Raw genomic sequence first — 17,593 nt, 5'->3', positions numbered from 1 at the left:
AGTTATCAAGCACGACAAGCACCTCAAGCGCCTTAGTCATCAAGCACGACAAGCACCTCAAACTTAGGTCGGGTTCCCACCTGAAGCTCAGCCCTAGCTTGCCATAGGTTAAAGGACTTTTAACATTAACCATTGGAGGTCTTTAATGAAGCTAACCCTAAGGTCTTTTAAGCTCCATTAGTTAACCTTGCTCTTTGACAGACCATCTCTCGTTTAGATCCCTTTACCATTGGCCCCGTGTTGAGATAGATCCGTAAGCACATGTCTATATTCTAACCCTTGTTCCCGTTTATTATCCCACATTAAATGATCAGTTTAATATGAGAAAATCATTTGGGTTGGTTAGATGTTAGATTTAATGACGAAAATCATGTTGTGCGTTACATAGCCGTTGAGGGAAAAGGTTCTAATTGAATGTCAGTGTCCACCTTTTACAGGTCACCGCGGCATTGATACCACCTTGAAAGGTGTGGAGAGATAGTTTTTTTGGCCGAGACTCAAGAAAGACGTGGACAATTTTGTATATAGTTGCTTGGTATACCAGAAGGTCAAGTTGGACATGCATAAAGCACAGGGATTGTTACAACCTTTACCCATACCCACCCGACCCTAGGAAAGTATTGCAATGGATTTCATTTTTGATCTCTCGAGAACATAGAGTGGGCACAACGGTATCTGGACTGTTATTGACAGATTTAGTAAGCAAGCTCATTTGATTCCAGTGAAGAAGACAGTCAAGCCGTATCACTTAGCAAGATTGTTTGTGGCCTAGATCTTCAGATTACATGGCATGTCCGAGACAATTGTCTCCGATAGAGACGTGAGATTCACGAGTTTGTTTTGGAAGGCTATTGGGAGAACATTGGCACACGGTTGCAGTTCTTGTCATCTTTCCACCCGCAGGCAGATGGGCAATCGAAAATTGCAAATTCAGTCGTATTGGATTTATTTAAGTCTTACATCTTGGATCAAAAGACTCAATGGGAAAAGAATTTGCCCTTGGTGGAATTTGCCTACAATAATACGATTCACTCTTCGACGGGGAAGGCGCAATTTGAGATTATTTAAGGTGCTACGAAGGTTCTACTCTACTAAGCACAAAAGGTAAGATTTTTGAAGCCGACGAGTACATACGGGACTTGGACACGGCTTTTGCCAAGGTCCGGGAGGCTTTGCAAAAATCTCAAGAAAGACACAAAAAGGCAGCAGATCGACTTCGTCGCGACTTGAAATTAAAGGAGAACGATTGGGTGCTTTTACGTTCTGAGAAGGCACGCCTGAGAAAGAAAAAGGGAAAGGAGCGGCTTTTTTCAAAGCTTAGTATAAGATAATATGGACCTTTCCAGATTTTCGAAAAGATAAATGATGTCTCCTTTCGATTGAAGCTGCCCGATACTTGGAGGATTCACAATGCTGTTCATGTGAGTCTCCTGAAGCGTTTTAAAGGTGATGTGCCCGATGATGGGGAGCTTGATAAGCAACCCGAAGTGGAGGAAAACGAGATGATACTCGATCCAGAACTGATTTTGGCACATAAGGATAGAAAGGTAAAAGGTAAAATGATAAGGCGATTCTTGGTTAAATTCAAGAACTATCCCACATTGGATGCGAAGTGGATGGAGCAGGAGGACTTGGCAGATACTCCTTAGATTGTAAACCTTTACCTTAAAGCATTTGGTTTAGCATAGTCTATTCCAAATTGAACCCTGAACTCAGCTGGACGGAATTTGGTGAAGTGAGTATGCACAAGAGGGGAGTCCCTCCACTCCTTTGTCAACAATTTGCCTCGATTTTTGATACTAAAGTCATTGATGTCTCTTTTGAGTTTCGGGGATACTGTGAGCTGACAATATTCTGCTGTATGACTTTATGAATTGGAATTCTCGATAATATGATACTGATTTGTTCTTGACTTGTCTAAGTGCAGGAACTGATAGACAAAATGACTGTAGCATTTCGGTCTGATACAATCTCGATAGACGTGATTGTAATAAAGATTAGTTAATCGGGCATCTATGAGGTCCTAAGTGGATCTAGATGTGATTGCTAAATACATTGTGGATTAATCAAGGTCTGAGATCCGAGTGAATTTTGAATGTCATTTATCATGTGATGTCTCGTGATGTCAAGTGACGTCCTGTGATGTGACTGTCAATTGGTACATGTGCTAGATGTGTGTTCCTAGTGCGTCAGTACTAACAGTCAGTGTCTGCTAAGATAGTTTATGGGTTTTGTCTGTTTTGCAGGCGTAATCGAAAGCGATTACAATGCTTTCAAGAGGGGGGGATGTCACAAACTGGTGACGCGGCATTGCCCCACATACATTGTGACGTGGATCCGCAATATGCGCTGACATGTTGACGTGGCATAACGTACGGACTTCGGAGATTCCGTCGCAAAACGCGCTGGCAGGGTGACATGGCACAATGTACGGAGATCTCGCATTTTGTGAAGTTGATGACGTGGCAAACGTACGGAATTCCTGATTTTTGCGTTGGCAGCTTTTGGCAATAGTTGCTTTATTTTTGAAGGCTTTTCACTTACTGCTTTTGGGCATCCCTTGTAACCAATAAATAAGTGGGCAGGGCCTCACTTTCTCAGAGCATCTGGATGCAAAGTTTGAGAGTGAGAACCCTCCCACTCTCTTCTACTTTGAACACAGATTAATACAAAAAAAAATACCGAAAGGGGCGCCAGTCTTTGGGGCCAATATGTCTAGGCCCGGAACTCCGCCGGGCCGTGTCAAATCAATTGTGAATTGTGAACTGTTTTGAAGTGAATCTCTACTGTGTCGCGGTAGAATCTTGACTTGGAGTGTCCAAGTTTGTTACAGTGCCATTGTCTGAAATAGGCTCAAGCCGCCCAAATGCCGAACGGGCTCATCGAAATCACTTTGGCTTCCATCTTTGAAGACTCAAACTCTATCTGATAATATCCTCTCCTGAGAATCTGCACATAAATCATCTTGCCCACTTCAGTGAGGAGTCGGGCTTGGAGCAAGTCCCAAACCTCACTTCTACTGGGCTATGTGCCAACATTATGATCAAGGTGGCTTGGAGCCGTTCCACCTTAGCCATCAAGCTCGCTTGCTCTTCTGGTGAAAGAGCAAGTCGAAGGATCGGCTCTGTGGTGTCGGGCGAGGGGGCCCTCAGTAGAGTCGCTCTGAGATGGAGCAGGAATCTCCATTCTTTGTCTACTGCTGGAAAGAGGAGGACGGAGGCATCGATGTAGGCCACCAGCAAGCCGAAATCAGCCCACGGACACCCCACAAGGTGAACGGGGGAACCGTCATTCTGTGTCTGCTGCTGAAAAGAGGACGACGGAAGCATCGATGTAGGCCACCAGCAAGCTGGAATCAGCTGACAGACAGCCCGCGAGGGCAAATGGGGGGATGGAGGGTGGGGGCAAATGGAAACACGACGAGGGGGGGTGGAGGTTGGTGCGAGGGAGGGGTTGCGGGGTGCGGGAGAGGGAGGGCGGTGGCGGGGCTGCAGCGCGAACGCAGGGAAACGGGGGAAAGCAGCGCGCGAGGGGGATGAGGGGAAGGCAGCAAGCAGCGAGCTGCGTCTCGAGCTTATAAGGACCGTTTTTTAACTTCTTTGAAGGACCTAGGTACCTAGTTTTACACCCACTATGGGGCACTGATGACTTGGATGTCATAGAATTCAGTCGATACTAAGTATGATAGAGCTGATGGTTATGTTGTCTTATGGGTGACTGCCATCTGTCTATACCTTGCACTTTCCTATTAAAGGTGAACCTGGGCTTTTCCTGGGTTCATCTGGGCATGTGTTCAGGTTCTGTTCTGTTGTGTGTTTGTTTTCTCATATTATGTGCATCCCATTACATATTTACACTTTTTGTAAAATTTTGTAAGCTCTGACTGTCCCTTCCATTTACAAGCACACTTACTGAAATTTGAATGGCATTTCTGATAAACTGGGAATCTCTAGTAGCTTGCAATGCTTAATGATTCACCTTCTTACTTGAAACAAACAGGAAAGGAGCTCCTAAAGCAGAGACATGCAGCACGTGTGAGGCTAAGGTGCCATTTGTATCGGTGGCCATGGGTGTTTGTGAAGGTAGTCATCCGCACAAACTTCCTCGTTGTTCAGTGACCTTGAAACTTTGTCCGCCTGGTTCCCATTGGTTTTGCTACTGTTGTGCTCGTTGGGCTTCCAAACAAACCCCTCGGATCTTCTTTACATCCTTGGCAAGACACTCTCTTATTGAGCTGGATTCATCTGCTCTATTTCTAGATGTGGAACCCACCTGCCCATATTGTGGTATCTTGATGCAAAGATACTTCCCAGATTGTTTCCTAAGGTTGAGTCTGGTGTGATGGTTCAATGAGTGGGCATGTTGAATGCAAAGTTGTATTTGGCACAGCCCTTCTGCATGCAAGAAAAGGGCACTGAGATATTGATGGATAGGATGTCACCTCTGGAATGCTGTGCAGCCTTCAAGCACCTTGCACCTTGCAGCGTATAGATCCAATCGACTGTTGCCTTGCCAAAGAGCATGTAAAAGGTTGCCTCCACTTTTCCCTGCTGCAAAGGAGTCCATTCTTAACCATATTCCTTTCCCTTCTGGCTGGTGAACCATGCAGTGATTTTTTTCTCTCATCGAAGCTCTGCTGTATGGCTGGCATTCAAGCGTCATGGCAAGGGTGAATTTGCTTGGGGGCATTTGAGTATTGATGAGCCAATTACTCAGAGGCAGCAATGTTCCTGGGAGGGATGCCTTGTATCTCTGGATTTAGGCACCCAGTTCAGAGGTGTATCTTGCTTTACAATTCTCTTGGTATGGAAGGGTAGTATTGCCTTTCGGTGCTGACTTGAGAATGATGTTTGTACTTGTCAATTCCAGTAATCAGTCCACAGCCTGCTGTAATATGGGTTCATTTCAAAGTCATGACATGCAATGTCAGGAGGGCCATCAGTTCAAGGCCTAGAAGGTATACATTACGCAGGTGGTTGAGGTACAAGGGATTATGGTCCCTTACATCATACATCAGATTTATTGACTCACTGGGAGTTTTTATGCATTCTATATTGCAGGTGGATTAGTCCGTGCAAGTGCGATGTGGTTGTTTTCTAATACTTCAAGATAACATCAATCACTTCAATTGTAAAATCCTTTCTGATCAAATGTTATTGGTTGAGCATATGGCACTTGTAAATCAAATGTGGTCCTCAGGCATGCCCTCAGGCATGTTAATGGGCGAGCAGGGTTATCTAAAGACAGTTCAGTGGAGGGGAAAAAGGCATTTCAATTATGTAGCTTATAGAGAGCAAAGAGGAAAATTTTCTCTCTTTTAATTCCTGAAGATGGGGATGTACTTTTGTCAAAAGCCAGAGCTAGTATGGAACTCAATAGTTTTTGTTACGGACGTCCGCCCTTTCAGAGTGCGAGTGGCATTAGGAAATTTTTAATAGCCTTGCACCAAGGGATGGTTATTTGATATCCTGGTCACTTCAACCTTGCTAAACTTATAGCAGTGGGTTGCAGGATGATTGGAGACATGTGAACACCCAAAATGGTTATGGTTTCACTGGTGATTCCCAACAAACCATGTGTTTTGCCCTCTATGGTCATTATGGAAGTGAACTTTGTAGCACCAAGTATGGTATTGAGACCCTTTCAAAGGGTTAAGACGACGGACAGGTTGGGTCACTTGCAGTGCATCAGAGTCCTTGCAAAGAATGGTGGGTGCCACATATTATTGTAGTATTGAAATGGATTTTTTATTGCTGTATTATATACACTTGTATGTTCTGACATGGATGAAAGTAAGTTACGAGGCATTCTCTACAGTAACTACTGAAAGCACAAGCTGAATACATTCCAGAAATTGGTTTTTGAAGATCCAGTATTATTTTGCTCACTTGAATGAACCAATTGTAAAGTTTGAACGTTAGGCCGACATAAAAGATCATCACAAGAATTTGAGATGGTAGCTGAGATATGTGTAGTAGTTTTGATACTTTGAGAAGGGTTGCGGAATGCCAATTCTTTCAATAATATCTGATGGAATACATTGAGCAAAGGGGAATTTTGCTAAGACCTTCTAAGGGGAGTGCAGCATGGCCATTGTAGGACACAAATAATACTTAATAATTTCGATAGGGACATGCCATCTACAGCTTGCTGAGGAACGTATGGCGCGGATGGATATGCGGACTCTCTCAAATGGGTGCTTATTGGCTGCCTAGTAGGAAAGCAATCTACTTGTGGAGATCTTTATTGGCACTACCTTCCAAGAGAAAGGAAGTGATAATGGTTTGGTTTTTTGAGCTTGTGTGAAATGGGGTTTTCTTTTTTCATATGCAAGGTGGTAGCACTTGGAAAGATTCTCTCTCTTGTAGCATTGGGGAGACTGGAGAGGATATGTTCGTAGGTTCAGTTCCAGGAACCTCCGACAAAGCTTTGGCTCTTTGACACTTTGGTCACTTCTGCCATGCTGTACGCAGTGGAGATATGTTCCCCGTAGTTGATCATCAGAGCAGAGCTGGCAGTATTGATGGATGGATGGATGGATGGAGATATATAGAGAAGCTCTTGGTGTCTATGATTTCTCGGATGATTAGGGCCAAGGCCTCAGTACCACATGACATTGTTAGGGCGGAACTCGTTGCTCCATTGGTAGTGGAGGCACCCACTCGATCAATTTCATTTATGCATAGCACTTGGGCTCTCCCTAGAGACACAGATGCTCGATTAGCACTAGAGTCTTCACGACAGCTAGCATTGCAGGGAGATAAATCATGTTGGAATGCAGAGATGGTATCTTGGTTTCGGTTACATGGCTTTAGTATGGACTGGCTACCCCCATTTCAATATTCAATATTTTCAATATACTAATCTATCCCACGAGATACGATGTGCTATTGGTCAAATACGCACATCCTCACATCAGTTACAGATCGAGACAGTCAGATTTAGAGGAGTACTCGTTGAGTCCATGATTTTTTAGGTGTGTCAAATAGAGTCAGAGACAGAGCTACATTACATGTCACTACCCAGTATACTATGAGATACGAGGTGGCTTTCACTCTCTATTCGGAGAGGGTTCTGGGCCACTTTCTAGAGTCATGAGATAGTAAGATCAGAGATGCCTTGGATTATACTTATTGGAGATTCGCAAACACGGAGAGGACCTCTTGAAGAGGGGCACAATGAGAGATCCAATGACAGCGAAAGAGTATAGATTTCTTTTAGTCACAGACAGAGGAGTTAGAGCAACCCCCACAACATAACAACACTAGAGGCAGACTGCTTGATCGGGCGATAGGGTTGGGGGGTTCCCGTTGCCCACGGTTGAGAGGGCCCTCTCGATATTGACTTAGGTTGCGCTAGAGGATCCATACCATACTGGCACGACATAAGAGCCGTCTCGAATACTGACGTATATGTATATGATGCCTTGACTGTCAGAGAGCTCCATTGTATCAGCTCACCCTTTGTATTCCCTTTGTATCAGCTTTCACCTCACCCGTACCCACTGTTTTCTTTTAAGTTCTTTGTACTTTTTGTACCCAGACCTCGTATTAGATTTACCACATGTAACCTTTGGTTCTCATAGGTCATTTTGGCCCGCCCCTCTCTCTCTCTCTCTCTCTCTCTCTCTCTCTCTCTCTCTCTCTCTCTCTCTGTGTGTGAAAGGTAGTGTTGTCGTCTATTGCGTAGTGCAAACGTCTTGCTGATACTTAGAGAGATGTCTTGAATCTGTTACTGGCATATGATTGGGCATGATTGGTTTACCTTGCACTCCCAAACTTCTATGTTATCATCCTTGCTTGTGTAACATTAGGAAAATTTCGTTGAAAACGCTAAAGAAAAGCTATCATCCGGTTGCAAAATTTTAAAAACCAGAGAGAGAGAGAGAGAGAGAGAGAGAGAGAGAGAGAGAGAGAGAGGTGATAAAAAACAATGCAATGCTTCTATTAGAGAATGTCTTTATATACTAGTCATCTAAAGCATGCCACATCATTGTTGAAGCGGTCTTTGACATCATTCCTTTGCTCTAACTCTACCTCTTCTCTACATCTCTTCCCATACTTGCAACTTGACTCTATGACATCCATCCACCCTTGTCCGCCACCCCGAGGATTATAGCTTTCTTATTTCCTCTATGCCTAATTCTTGAGTAGCATAGTTTGTCATGGTGCCTTAGAATTCCTATAGCCCAACACTACCCGAGCGTTGACAAGTGCATATGGAAGCACGATGTGTAGACTGGTCGTTTGCTAGTCACCGAGACCATTATTGGACTGCGGATGTTTGTCGATTCTTTGCACTTCTTGATGGTATGTTATATCTTGTGTTGTTCTTCTATCCATCGTCGTCATGAAACAATGTTCCGCATTCCCGTCCTTCCCCTTTCTAATTTTGAATGTGGCTTGGTCTTCATTAACATGAAATGGAAAACGTACCTCTTTGCTAAGTATACCACAATTCCATGCAAGATTATGGTAAACTTCATAACCATGCAAATAGCTATGCAAAAGGTGATGCCACCTCCATGTGTGATTCCTAAGAGCGCAAGCATGGATACATTGGATATGACCTACATTTTTTTAATAATCCTTTGCCATGGATGAACGCCCACAAAAGATTGTTGATGCCATTGATATAGGCATCTTGATATAGCCAAGTGATGTAGACTGCTTGCAAATCCAATGTTGAATCCACAAAATATACTTATGTATGCCTCTTCAAGTGATTGATCGTACACAATCAATGCCGTAGATTGTAGTAGTGGATGAAGAAGCGCACATTAAAATCTATGAAATTTACCCTTCCAATGTTTCTTGAAATTGACTTTTGCAAAATTTTGAAACCTATGGCCAGGTTCTAAGGTTCTACTACCAAGAGCTAACACACACACACACACACACACACACACACACAGAGGATCATCATCCATAAAACCTATATATGGAAAATTTAGTCTTCTGCCATAACCCTACACAATGTTCCAAATGTCCTCTGCAACAAGAAATGGTATATCAAGTATGCCCAAAGTGGGTAGTTGTCCCCATCTAATTGGTCCTTGGGAGACAACGTGCGGAAAGCATAATTGCCCCTAATTGTTGTCAGCCATGGCCAATGATTGCTACCTATGTAAATGTTGCTTGCATAGAGGAACTTTTTAAGAAAACCAATCTCTGCTATATAGCACCCTCCCATAGAAGACTACAAAGTTTCTCTTTTTAAAACAATTACATTTCCAAAAAACTTGCACAAAAGGACAATTTCTTGGACAATACTACTCGTAGTGGAAATGTAGGTCAAAACAAGCCCATATCAAAATTGGCAAGACCAACTTTATGAGGTGGTCTCTTGAAGGTTATGCCACTGTGCAAAATTCATCAAGTATCACCTTGATCTAAGAAAGTGATTTGGGAGGATGAGAATGATCTTGGTTCCGATACCAAAGCCTGTTCTTATACCAATTGTTGAAAATATGGTTGCAAAAACACATACAACAATGGAGAAGATGATGGAGAAGCTCACTACTACTTGGAGAACTATGACCCAAGGAAATCTAGAAGTTAAGTTTGATGCATTATGCATATTGCTCTTGCAAGAGTCACTTTCCAGAAAGAACAGGGTTGAACAGCGTGCATTTGAACATGCCTTTATTGCTGCTCAAAGACAAGGTGGTAACAACAATGTAGCCACTTCTCATGGTTCTCTACGAGTGGTATATCAGTTGCCTAATGCTTCTGCTGCTGGCAACAATTTGTTTCGGAATTTTGACGAAAAGCGAAAAAAGAAGATTTGTCGCCATTATTGTAAAACTAATGATCACTTGATCAAGCACTGTGCTAAGTTTAAGGCAAAAGAGACTAAGAAGAAAGAGACTGGTTCCACTACAAATGCAACTATTGTTATCTTCTTTGAAAGGAGATTGTAATGCTGATGTTGATGTAGAATGGGCTTTTAGTGTAGAGTGCACTTATGATCCTTCTGTCCATGATGCATATATCAATTGTTGTTGATGCTGATGTGTCATATTTTGACAATGGTCCTATAAAGCACATTACCTCACATCGTGATTTGTTTACCTCTCTTGAGTCTCTCCCTCAAGGGAATTTTATAACTTGTGCCAACAATGCCTCTTATCCAGTTCAGGAAGTTGGAAAGATTGTGCTTACTGCTGCAAAATGGCAGTTCTTTCACAATTGTTGATGCATTGTATGTACCTGGGATTAAGAAGAATCTTTTGTGTGTATCTGTAATTGCTAGGCTTGGACTTGTAGTCAAATTTGTGGATGACAGATGTACAGTTCATGATCTCAATTTTGGTGTTGTTGCATCTGGCATTTTATGTCGTGGGCTCTATAAGATCACTTTGTATGACAAGTGTGGGAAAAATTTTGCAAATGTAGTTGTGGATTCTAAGGCTATTTCAGATGCAAAACTTTGGCATGCACGTTTTGGGCATCTGAATTTTTCCACTTTGCTGCGTTTGCAGAAACTTGATATGGTTGCTTCTTTGCCGAATTTGAGGCACTTGTCAAACATGTTTGTGAAGGTTGTATTTTGGGTAAGATGCATCATTCAAAGTTTCCAAACAATGGTTTAGTTAGGGCCAAATGTAGCTTATAGCTTGTGCATAGTGATGTTTGTAAGCCCATGCAAACTCCATCCTTGGGCAATTACCTTTAGTTCGTGACTTTCATTGATGATTACTTCAGGCATGCATGGGTATATCCGCTTAAAGAGAAGTCCGAAGTGTTTTTGTGCTTCATGCAATCTCTAGCTATGGCTAAAAATGTCTCGAAATGTACTATGGGCACCCTCCGTTCCGATCGAGGAAGGGGAGTATATGCTTCATGAATTTAATGCATTTCTAGCTAGTCGTGGGATAAAACACCAACGTAAAGTGCCTTATACACCTCAGCAAAATGGTGTTGCTGAGAGAAAAAAATAGGTCACTTACAGAAATGGCCCGATGTATGGTCAAAAGTCAAGCTTTGTTGCATTCGTTTTGGCTGGAGGCCATCATGTGTGCCACTTATATACTTAACAGGTGTTCTACGAAAGCTTTGCAGTCTATGACTCCATATGAAGCATGGCATGGTAGAAAGCCTTCTATTGAGCACATGCGTGTTTTTGGATGTTTGGCTTAAGCTTTGGTGTCACAAACACAACGCAGAAAATTGGATGATAAGGCTGTCAAGTGCATTTTTGTTGGTTATAGTGCTGAAAGCAAAGGTTACAGGTTGTACTATCCACAAACAAAGCGTATCTTGGTCTCACGGGATGTTGTGTTTATGAAAGATTCTGTTCGGCCCTTGTTGTCATGTACCAGAGATAGTAATGTAAGCTCACATGACATTTACGACATTTTATTGCCTCTTTTCAATGTGGTGAAAGTTTAAATGTAAATTCCAATGAGGCAAATGTATAGCCTATGGGGGTTTCTGAAAATGTTACAGATCAACCTATTAGTGATGCAGCTGTACATGATGTACTTGATGAGGAAAGGGTGGAGAATGAGCAGGCTAGAGGTATGCCAAATGGCTGGTGCATACTTTGTGTGACAATAACTTGGATGCACCTTTGTCTAATCGTACTCGTTCAAGTTCTTTCCATGCATCTTATGCATTAAATTGTTATGCTTTGGATGTGTATCTTATGTGATGTTGGGAAACCTCTGCCTTTTGATTTGCACAGACTTCAGAAAATTGGATGGCTACCATGCAATTAGAATATGATGCATGGACTTTATGTGATTTTCCTCTTGGTAAAAAGGCCATTGGTACAAAGTGGATTTACAAGTTGAAACGCAAGCCCGTAGTGAGATTAATCGCTATAAGTCTCGACTTGTTGCAAAGGGTTGTGCACAACAAAAAGGCATAGATTATGAAGAGACTTTTGCTTCCACTTGTCGTATGACTACTGTGCGTTTTCTGTGTGCATTGGCAGCTCATAGTAAAGTGTGCAAATGTAAGAAAGCTTTGTATGGGTTAAAGCAGTCCCCTCGTGCTTGGTATGAGAGATCTGACGCTCATTTGGTCAAACAAGGCTTTCGTAACAGTCCAACAGGAAGCACATTGTATGAGGGTGATGTACTTCTCATTGTCGTTCTCTATGTTGATGATTTGTTGATAATTGAGCCAAATGAAATATATATTATTGAATTTAAGGCTAATTTGAATGCTACTTTCAAGATGAAAAATTTGGGATTGTTGCATCATTACTTGAGCATACAATTTAAGCAGTGTGATGGTGGTATTGCCTTGTGTCAGACAAGTTACATAGAGACATTGCTATGTAAGTTTGGACTTGAGGATTGCAAACTTATTGCCACTCCCATGGAAACAAGTTTGAAATCGAGTCTTTATGATGTTGGTGACCTTCCCAATCTCACTCTTTACCAAAATGTTGTTGGATGCCTTATTTATGTATGCAACACAAGACTGAATATTCAGTTTGTAGTCTCACAAGTCAATAAATTCATGCATAGCCTAGGGTCTAAGCATTGGCATGCTGTCAAAAATCAAATCTTTTGCTACTTGAGTGCATTTTACATCTTGGGTTGTTTTATCCCAAGGGGGGATCATTGTCGCTAGATTAACATGGTTTTTTGGACTCAAATTGGGCTGATTGTTTTGACACACGAGGGCCCACAAGTGGTTTTTGTTTCATGCTTGGAAGTTCATGTATCTCATGGTTGAGGAAGAAGCAACCTACTGTGGGAACTTCTAGTTGTGACTCTGAATACATGCCAGTCTGCACAGCTATGGTTGAGTGTGTATGTCTCAGATGCCTTATGGCTGATTTGGATGTTGGACAAGACATTGCCAACACCATCTACATTGACAGTCAAAGCGCATTGGCAGTTGCGAGGAACCCAGTTTTTCATGCTCACAGAAAGCACATTGAGGTGCATTACCACTATGTCAAGGAGAGGCTCTCAACAGGAGATATCAACTTGGCTTATGTGCCAATGTATGACAAACCTTGCAAATCTTTTCGCAAAGGCATTGTCTCGTGAGAAGTTCAAAGCTTGTCACAAAGCTATGGACTTCCTCTTCTTTGTGGACTGATCATGTCCTCACGGCATGGCACTTCCCTATACTCTATGTGCCAAGTCTCATTCACTGCATCACTCAGGCGGGGGATTTGTCACCATATACATGTGGTAGTGATGCGTGTGAACACACTTAGGACCACCGGATAATTTTTTTCCCTCACTAGGATGTTTTTTCCCCCATGCATTGTATATATGTCCATCACTCTAGGGCTTTCTAACTAAGTAATACACTCTTTGTTGTGTGTCTTGAGCTTCCTTCATCTTCTCCAAGTTATGTGTGTTTTCCTGCAGTCCTAATTCCAACAACAGAGTATAGATAAATCATCCTCCAACGTCACAATATAGATGAATTTCACAAAATGAGAGGGTTTATAAGGGAATTAGATAGACACTTCAAGCAAGAGGCGAAAAAAATTTCACCTAAAACATTGGAGGAAGAAATCAAATGTGCACAAATTTATGAAGATAATAGTTGCTTGGTAGCTTCTAATCCCACTCATACTAAGCCCAAGTCCAAAGATACGAGGGTACCACGGCCTTTTCTAAAAGGAAAAAGGAAATTCCCATTTAATAAGAAGGATAAACCACTATTTAAAAAGAGGGTGGTAACATGACATAGGTTGAACCAACAAGAGTTTGTAAAGGCTAAAAAATAAAACTTGTGCTTCACTTGTTTGTCACCCTACCATTCTCAATGGAATTTTCCAAAGAACAAAAGAAAAAAAGACGATAAAAAGGGTAAAGGTCTTGGTAAGAATAAAAAACACTGGTAAATCCATGTGTTCCAAACACTTCCAATAAGTGGTAATGAAAAGTATAAATTCATAGAAGTGTTGCACGAGGACAATGAGCATCATTGTTGTTTGTCAACCAGCATGTGAAAATCAAGTTTTGGACCACATGAGCTGATGAAATGCATGGATTTGTAAATGGGAAAAGGGTTAGGGTCATGATAGACGGCTTGGACACACATAACTTTGTGAACTATATTCTTGTCAAGAAATTAAAACATTCTTAACAATTAAGTGCTCACCAATATGTCGTCTCCATGATGCATGGTGAAGACAAGAAGATATGGGATACATTGCTATCCAATTTGTAAGTTGATATACAAGGGTATAAAGGCATGCTTGACTTCCAAATTATGAATATGGATTGTGCATACTTGGTTTTGGAAAGGGAATGGTTGTCTATACAAGGCGAGCATGATGTACATAATAGTCCTTCAATATGCTCTTGAGTTGCAAAAGCTTGTAAATAAAAGGTTAAGTGATGTATATATGCTTTGGAGTTGATCTGTTGTAATGGGGACTTTGATGAGAAAACAAAAATAGGAAATATCTTCTTAGCACATTCCTTGGGTCTACCTTTCCACTTGACAAGGACTTGCTAACAAACATAATTTCTTGTTCGTAAATTGTGATGATCCAATATCCTTTTGACTCGTGTGGTTGATGAGAAAGTGGCTCATTTATGTCAATCAATAACATTGTATGCATATCCTAACCGCTTACGTAGACGGCTAATATAAAAAATAAAAATGGATATGTGAATGTGTTGGTATGTCTAACTTTTAAGCATGCTCGCCAATCTTTTTAAGAATCTAGAATGGACCACAATTCCTAGGTGAGAGCTTAGGTGTAGGGCCCGTTTTTAGACTTTCGGAATGCTCTTGAACTTTTGGACCCACTCCCCCTTCATGAAGGAGACCTGTTGTCGTTTCTCATCTGCAAAGTTGATGTAATGGTCTTGAGCTTGCTTAAAATTTTCTCTTAGCAATTTATAACATATCAAAATGTTCCTTGAAGAAATAATTAGCCAAATTGCGTTTGATGCATGCTTTTCATAGCCCCTCTTAAACTGTTCATGTGTACATAACTAGGAGCCAAATTTTTAAAAAAAACAAAAATTAAAAGAGAAACTTGGATTCAATAAAAGTATACTTTTTTTTTGCTAGGGTTTGAACATACACTAAAATCACAAGTTTAATTCGAGGAGTGGATCTCATGAGCAACAATGTTCAGCACACCAACGAGGGTTTCAACAACTTGGATTCAATAAAAGTATACTTTTTTTTTGCTAGGGTTTGAACATACTCTAAAATCACAAGTTTAATTCGAGGAGTGGATCTCATGAGCAACAATGTTCAGCACACCAACGAGGGTTTCAACAGCAAGACAACATCTATGGGGGAATGAGGGCTAAAGAATGTAAATAGATATGAGAGAGAAATGAAGATGGTTTTATCTACGAGATGAGTGAGTCTAGAATGGTCAAGTGTTGGGTACCACCATCTAGGTATTTTCTAATAAGTTACTAGTTGTGTACAAGGTATTCTACTAGTATGCATACAAAATGCCCTCATTACATCATGGAGACAAGGAGCATCTTGAGTTTCCCAACCCCATATGATACATAGTGAACAAGTACAAGTTGAGCTACATGAGTTGTGATCCATCTCCCCTTTGACTCAAAAGGAAAAGAAGGAAAAAACAAGTGTATTTCATCATTTTTTCAACAGGTTGTTAAAGGAATGGGTTCCCTATCATAAGTAAACCTCCTAGGACACCCTCCATGCCTTCCTTATACCACCTACCCTTAAAATTTGGGGGGATTCAATTGGAGCCCCATATGGGAGCCATTTTGGTGAAAAAGCACCTATTTTGGGATTTTTCTATCACCTAGTCTTCTCTCTCATCTTACCCTAGTCACTTTCTTGCTCACACACACACACACACACACACACACACTTATTCGTGCAAAAATTCCCTTCATTCGTCACTCGTAATCAACCCTCTCAAGTTTCCATGGTTGTACCATCCCCTTCCCTTGCTTGTGAGTATGTGCACTGGTTAACTATACACACTATGACTAAAATCACACAAGTGATTCATTATGAATTCCCATTGCCCATCACAAGCCTCATTTGAATCAGCCATAAAACGTCAGAAAAATCCATCTCCTCACCCCTCCTCCACTCACATATATTCATCTACTTCTCTACTATGCCTCATTCATCACTCTCTCTACCACCAATGGTGAAATGGAAGCCCAATATATTCAAAATTCCCCAAGAATAAAATTAAATTTTTTGCAAGTAAGTGATGAAGAAGAACCATCTCATGTGGCAAGATGAAGCTTCTAGGAGGAGCATCTACGAGGTCAAGGTGGTGGCTCCCAAGGAATCTCAATTTGCCCCCCCCCCCCCCCCCCCGGTTTGGCTTTGTGATTGTAATTATCCCCAAATGTAATCATGCAGGAGAGGCTATATAAAGAGCCCCAATCTCACATATGGGGAGAGAGACTCAGAGAGTCCCTTCACATTGTAGTTGGCCCTCATTAGGCATATGGTACGACATTAGGCTACCACTATGAGGAGGGTTTTCATTTGCATTTTTTTGTTAGCAATCTTAATTTTGTATGTATGTTTTGGTACATGCAACCGGCCCCCCCACCCCGGGGCCGTGATCCTTGCTCTTTGATGAGGGTCTGCAAGTGTGTCTAGTGTAGAGGCCACCAAGATCTCTTTTCATCCCTCATTGAATGGTGCCCCCATTGAGGACTTCTCAAGCCATGCTCTACTAATTCAATGAAGAAAGGATCCACTGAAGATTTTTCCACTTCTTTAACAAGTACTTCCTTTCAAGAGTTCTCCAAGGAAACCTCTTCATCAAGCTCTAACAAGGGAGGTCATCGCCTAAGGCTACCTTCATGGTCTCCAAATAAAGCTCAAGAGAGGGAGTGCCTTTATCACCATACATCACATGTTCATATAAAGAAGGTTAATTATACACAATCTTCTTTACTTCATGATAAGTCTTGTTGTCATCAAATCCCTAGGTCAAAGTGTTGTGTGGAGTGCTTTGTGTCTAGTGTGAGGACACTTCCCAAGGGTCCTTGAATTCAAGTGGTGAAAGCACTTTCAAATTTAGGGGTTAACAAATTAAAGGATGGAGAGTTTCACATTAATGGTGTTCAATATTGTTGAGAGGCTACATACATTGACACACTTCAATTGTTGCTAGCTACAAATTTGAAGGTTGTTGAGAGTGTGGCAATTGAGACCTACAAACTCTACAAGGATGATGATGGTCACAACAAAGCACAGTTAGTGACTAGTGAGAAAACCCGTCGCATCTCTCGAATGGTGGGATCAAAAAGTCTAGAGATTCAACATGACTTATGAAAGCTTGTAACTAATTCACCAGTAAATAATCACATTTTTTATAACCATGCACATAATAGTCAGCACAGGACTCAGCCTCCAAAATATTATAGGGGACATATAAGGCCCTCCTTGTCTGGTTGAGATTAATGCATCCTTCAACCCATTTATTCTACCCTTAATAAGATATGACTTGGGCCTAAATGTGCTTCTCTTTGTTTTGCATTGAGTTGGATCAACATCTTCCTACTATGACTTTTCCAAACTTCTTTGGGCGCATGGGGAAAATGCTCCAAATTTTCTAGATAATCTAGAGGTGGCCTTCTTAGTCTCTAGGCAAGATGACAAAGAAACCAAGGTCCAGGATATTCCTCTAG

General features: G+C 41.5%; 2 protein-coding genes across 5 annotated transcripts in view; both read left to right on the top strand.

Moving 5' to 3' along the window:
- Positions 1–5,816, top strand: part of LOC147461233 (uncharacterized) — a 139,096-nt gene extending 133,280 nt beyond the window's left edge. For all 4 annotated transcript variants that reach the window (XM_086508833.1, XM_086508832.1, XM_086508836.1 and 1 more), the window contains one exon: positions 4,000–5,816. In XM_086508833.1, the coding sequence (XP_086364959.1) occupies positions 4,000–4,342 (343 nt within the window). In that variant the 3' untranslated portion in view covers positions 4,343–5,816. The remainder of the gene's footprint in view (positions 1–3,999) is intronic.
- Positions 4,585–5,816, top strand: LOC147461234 (uncharacterized; the record flags this gene model as incomplete). The annotated part of the gene is made up of 3 exons (XM_086508837.1): positions 4,585–4,777; positions 4,870–4,957; positions 5,061–5,816. Coding segments are annotated over 3 exons (321 nt in total), but the record flags the coding sequence as incomplete, so codon positions are not given.
- Positions 5,817–17,593: the final 11,777 nt, after the last annotated feature.

This window comes from Adiantum capillus-veneris, chromosome 3, assembly GCF_014529385.1.
Source record: "Adiantum capillus-veneris isolate H3 chromosome 3, ASM1452938v2, whole genome shotgun sequence".
In the NCBI taxonomy this organism is placed as follows: domain Eukaryota; kingdom Viridiplantae; phylum Streptophyta; class Polypodiopsida; order Polypodiales; family Pteridaceae; genus Adiantum; species Adiantum capillus-veneris.
The sequence above is the reverse complement of the archived record's forward strand: the minus strand, read 5'-3'. Positions and strand labels throughout refer to the sequence as shown.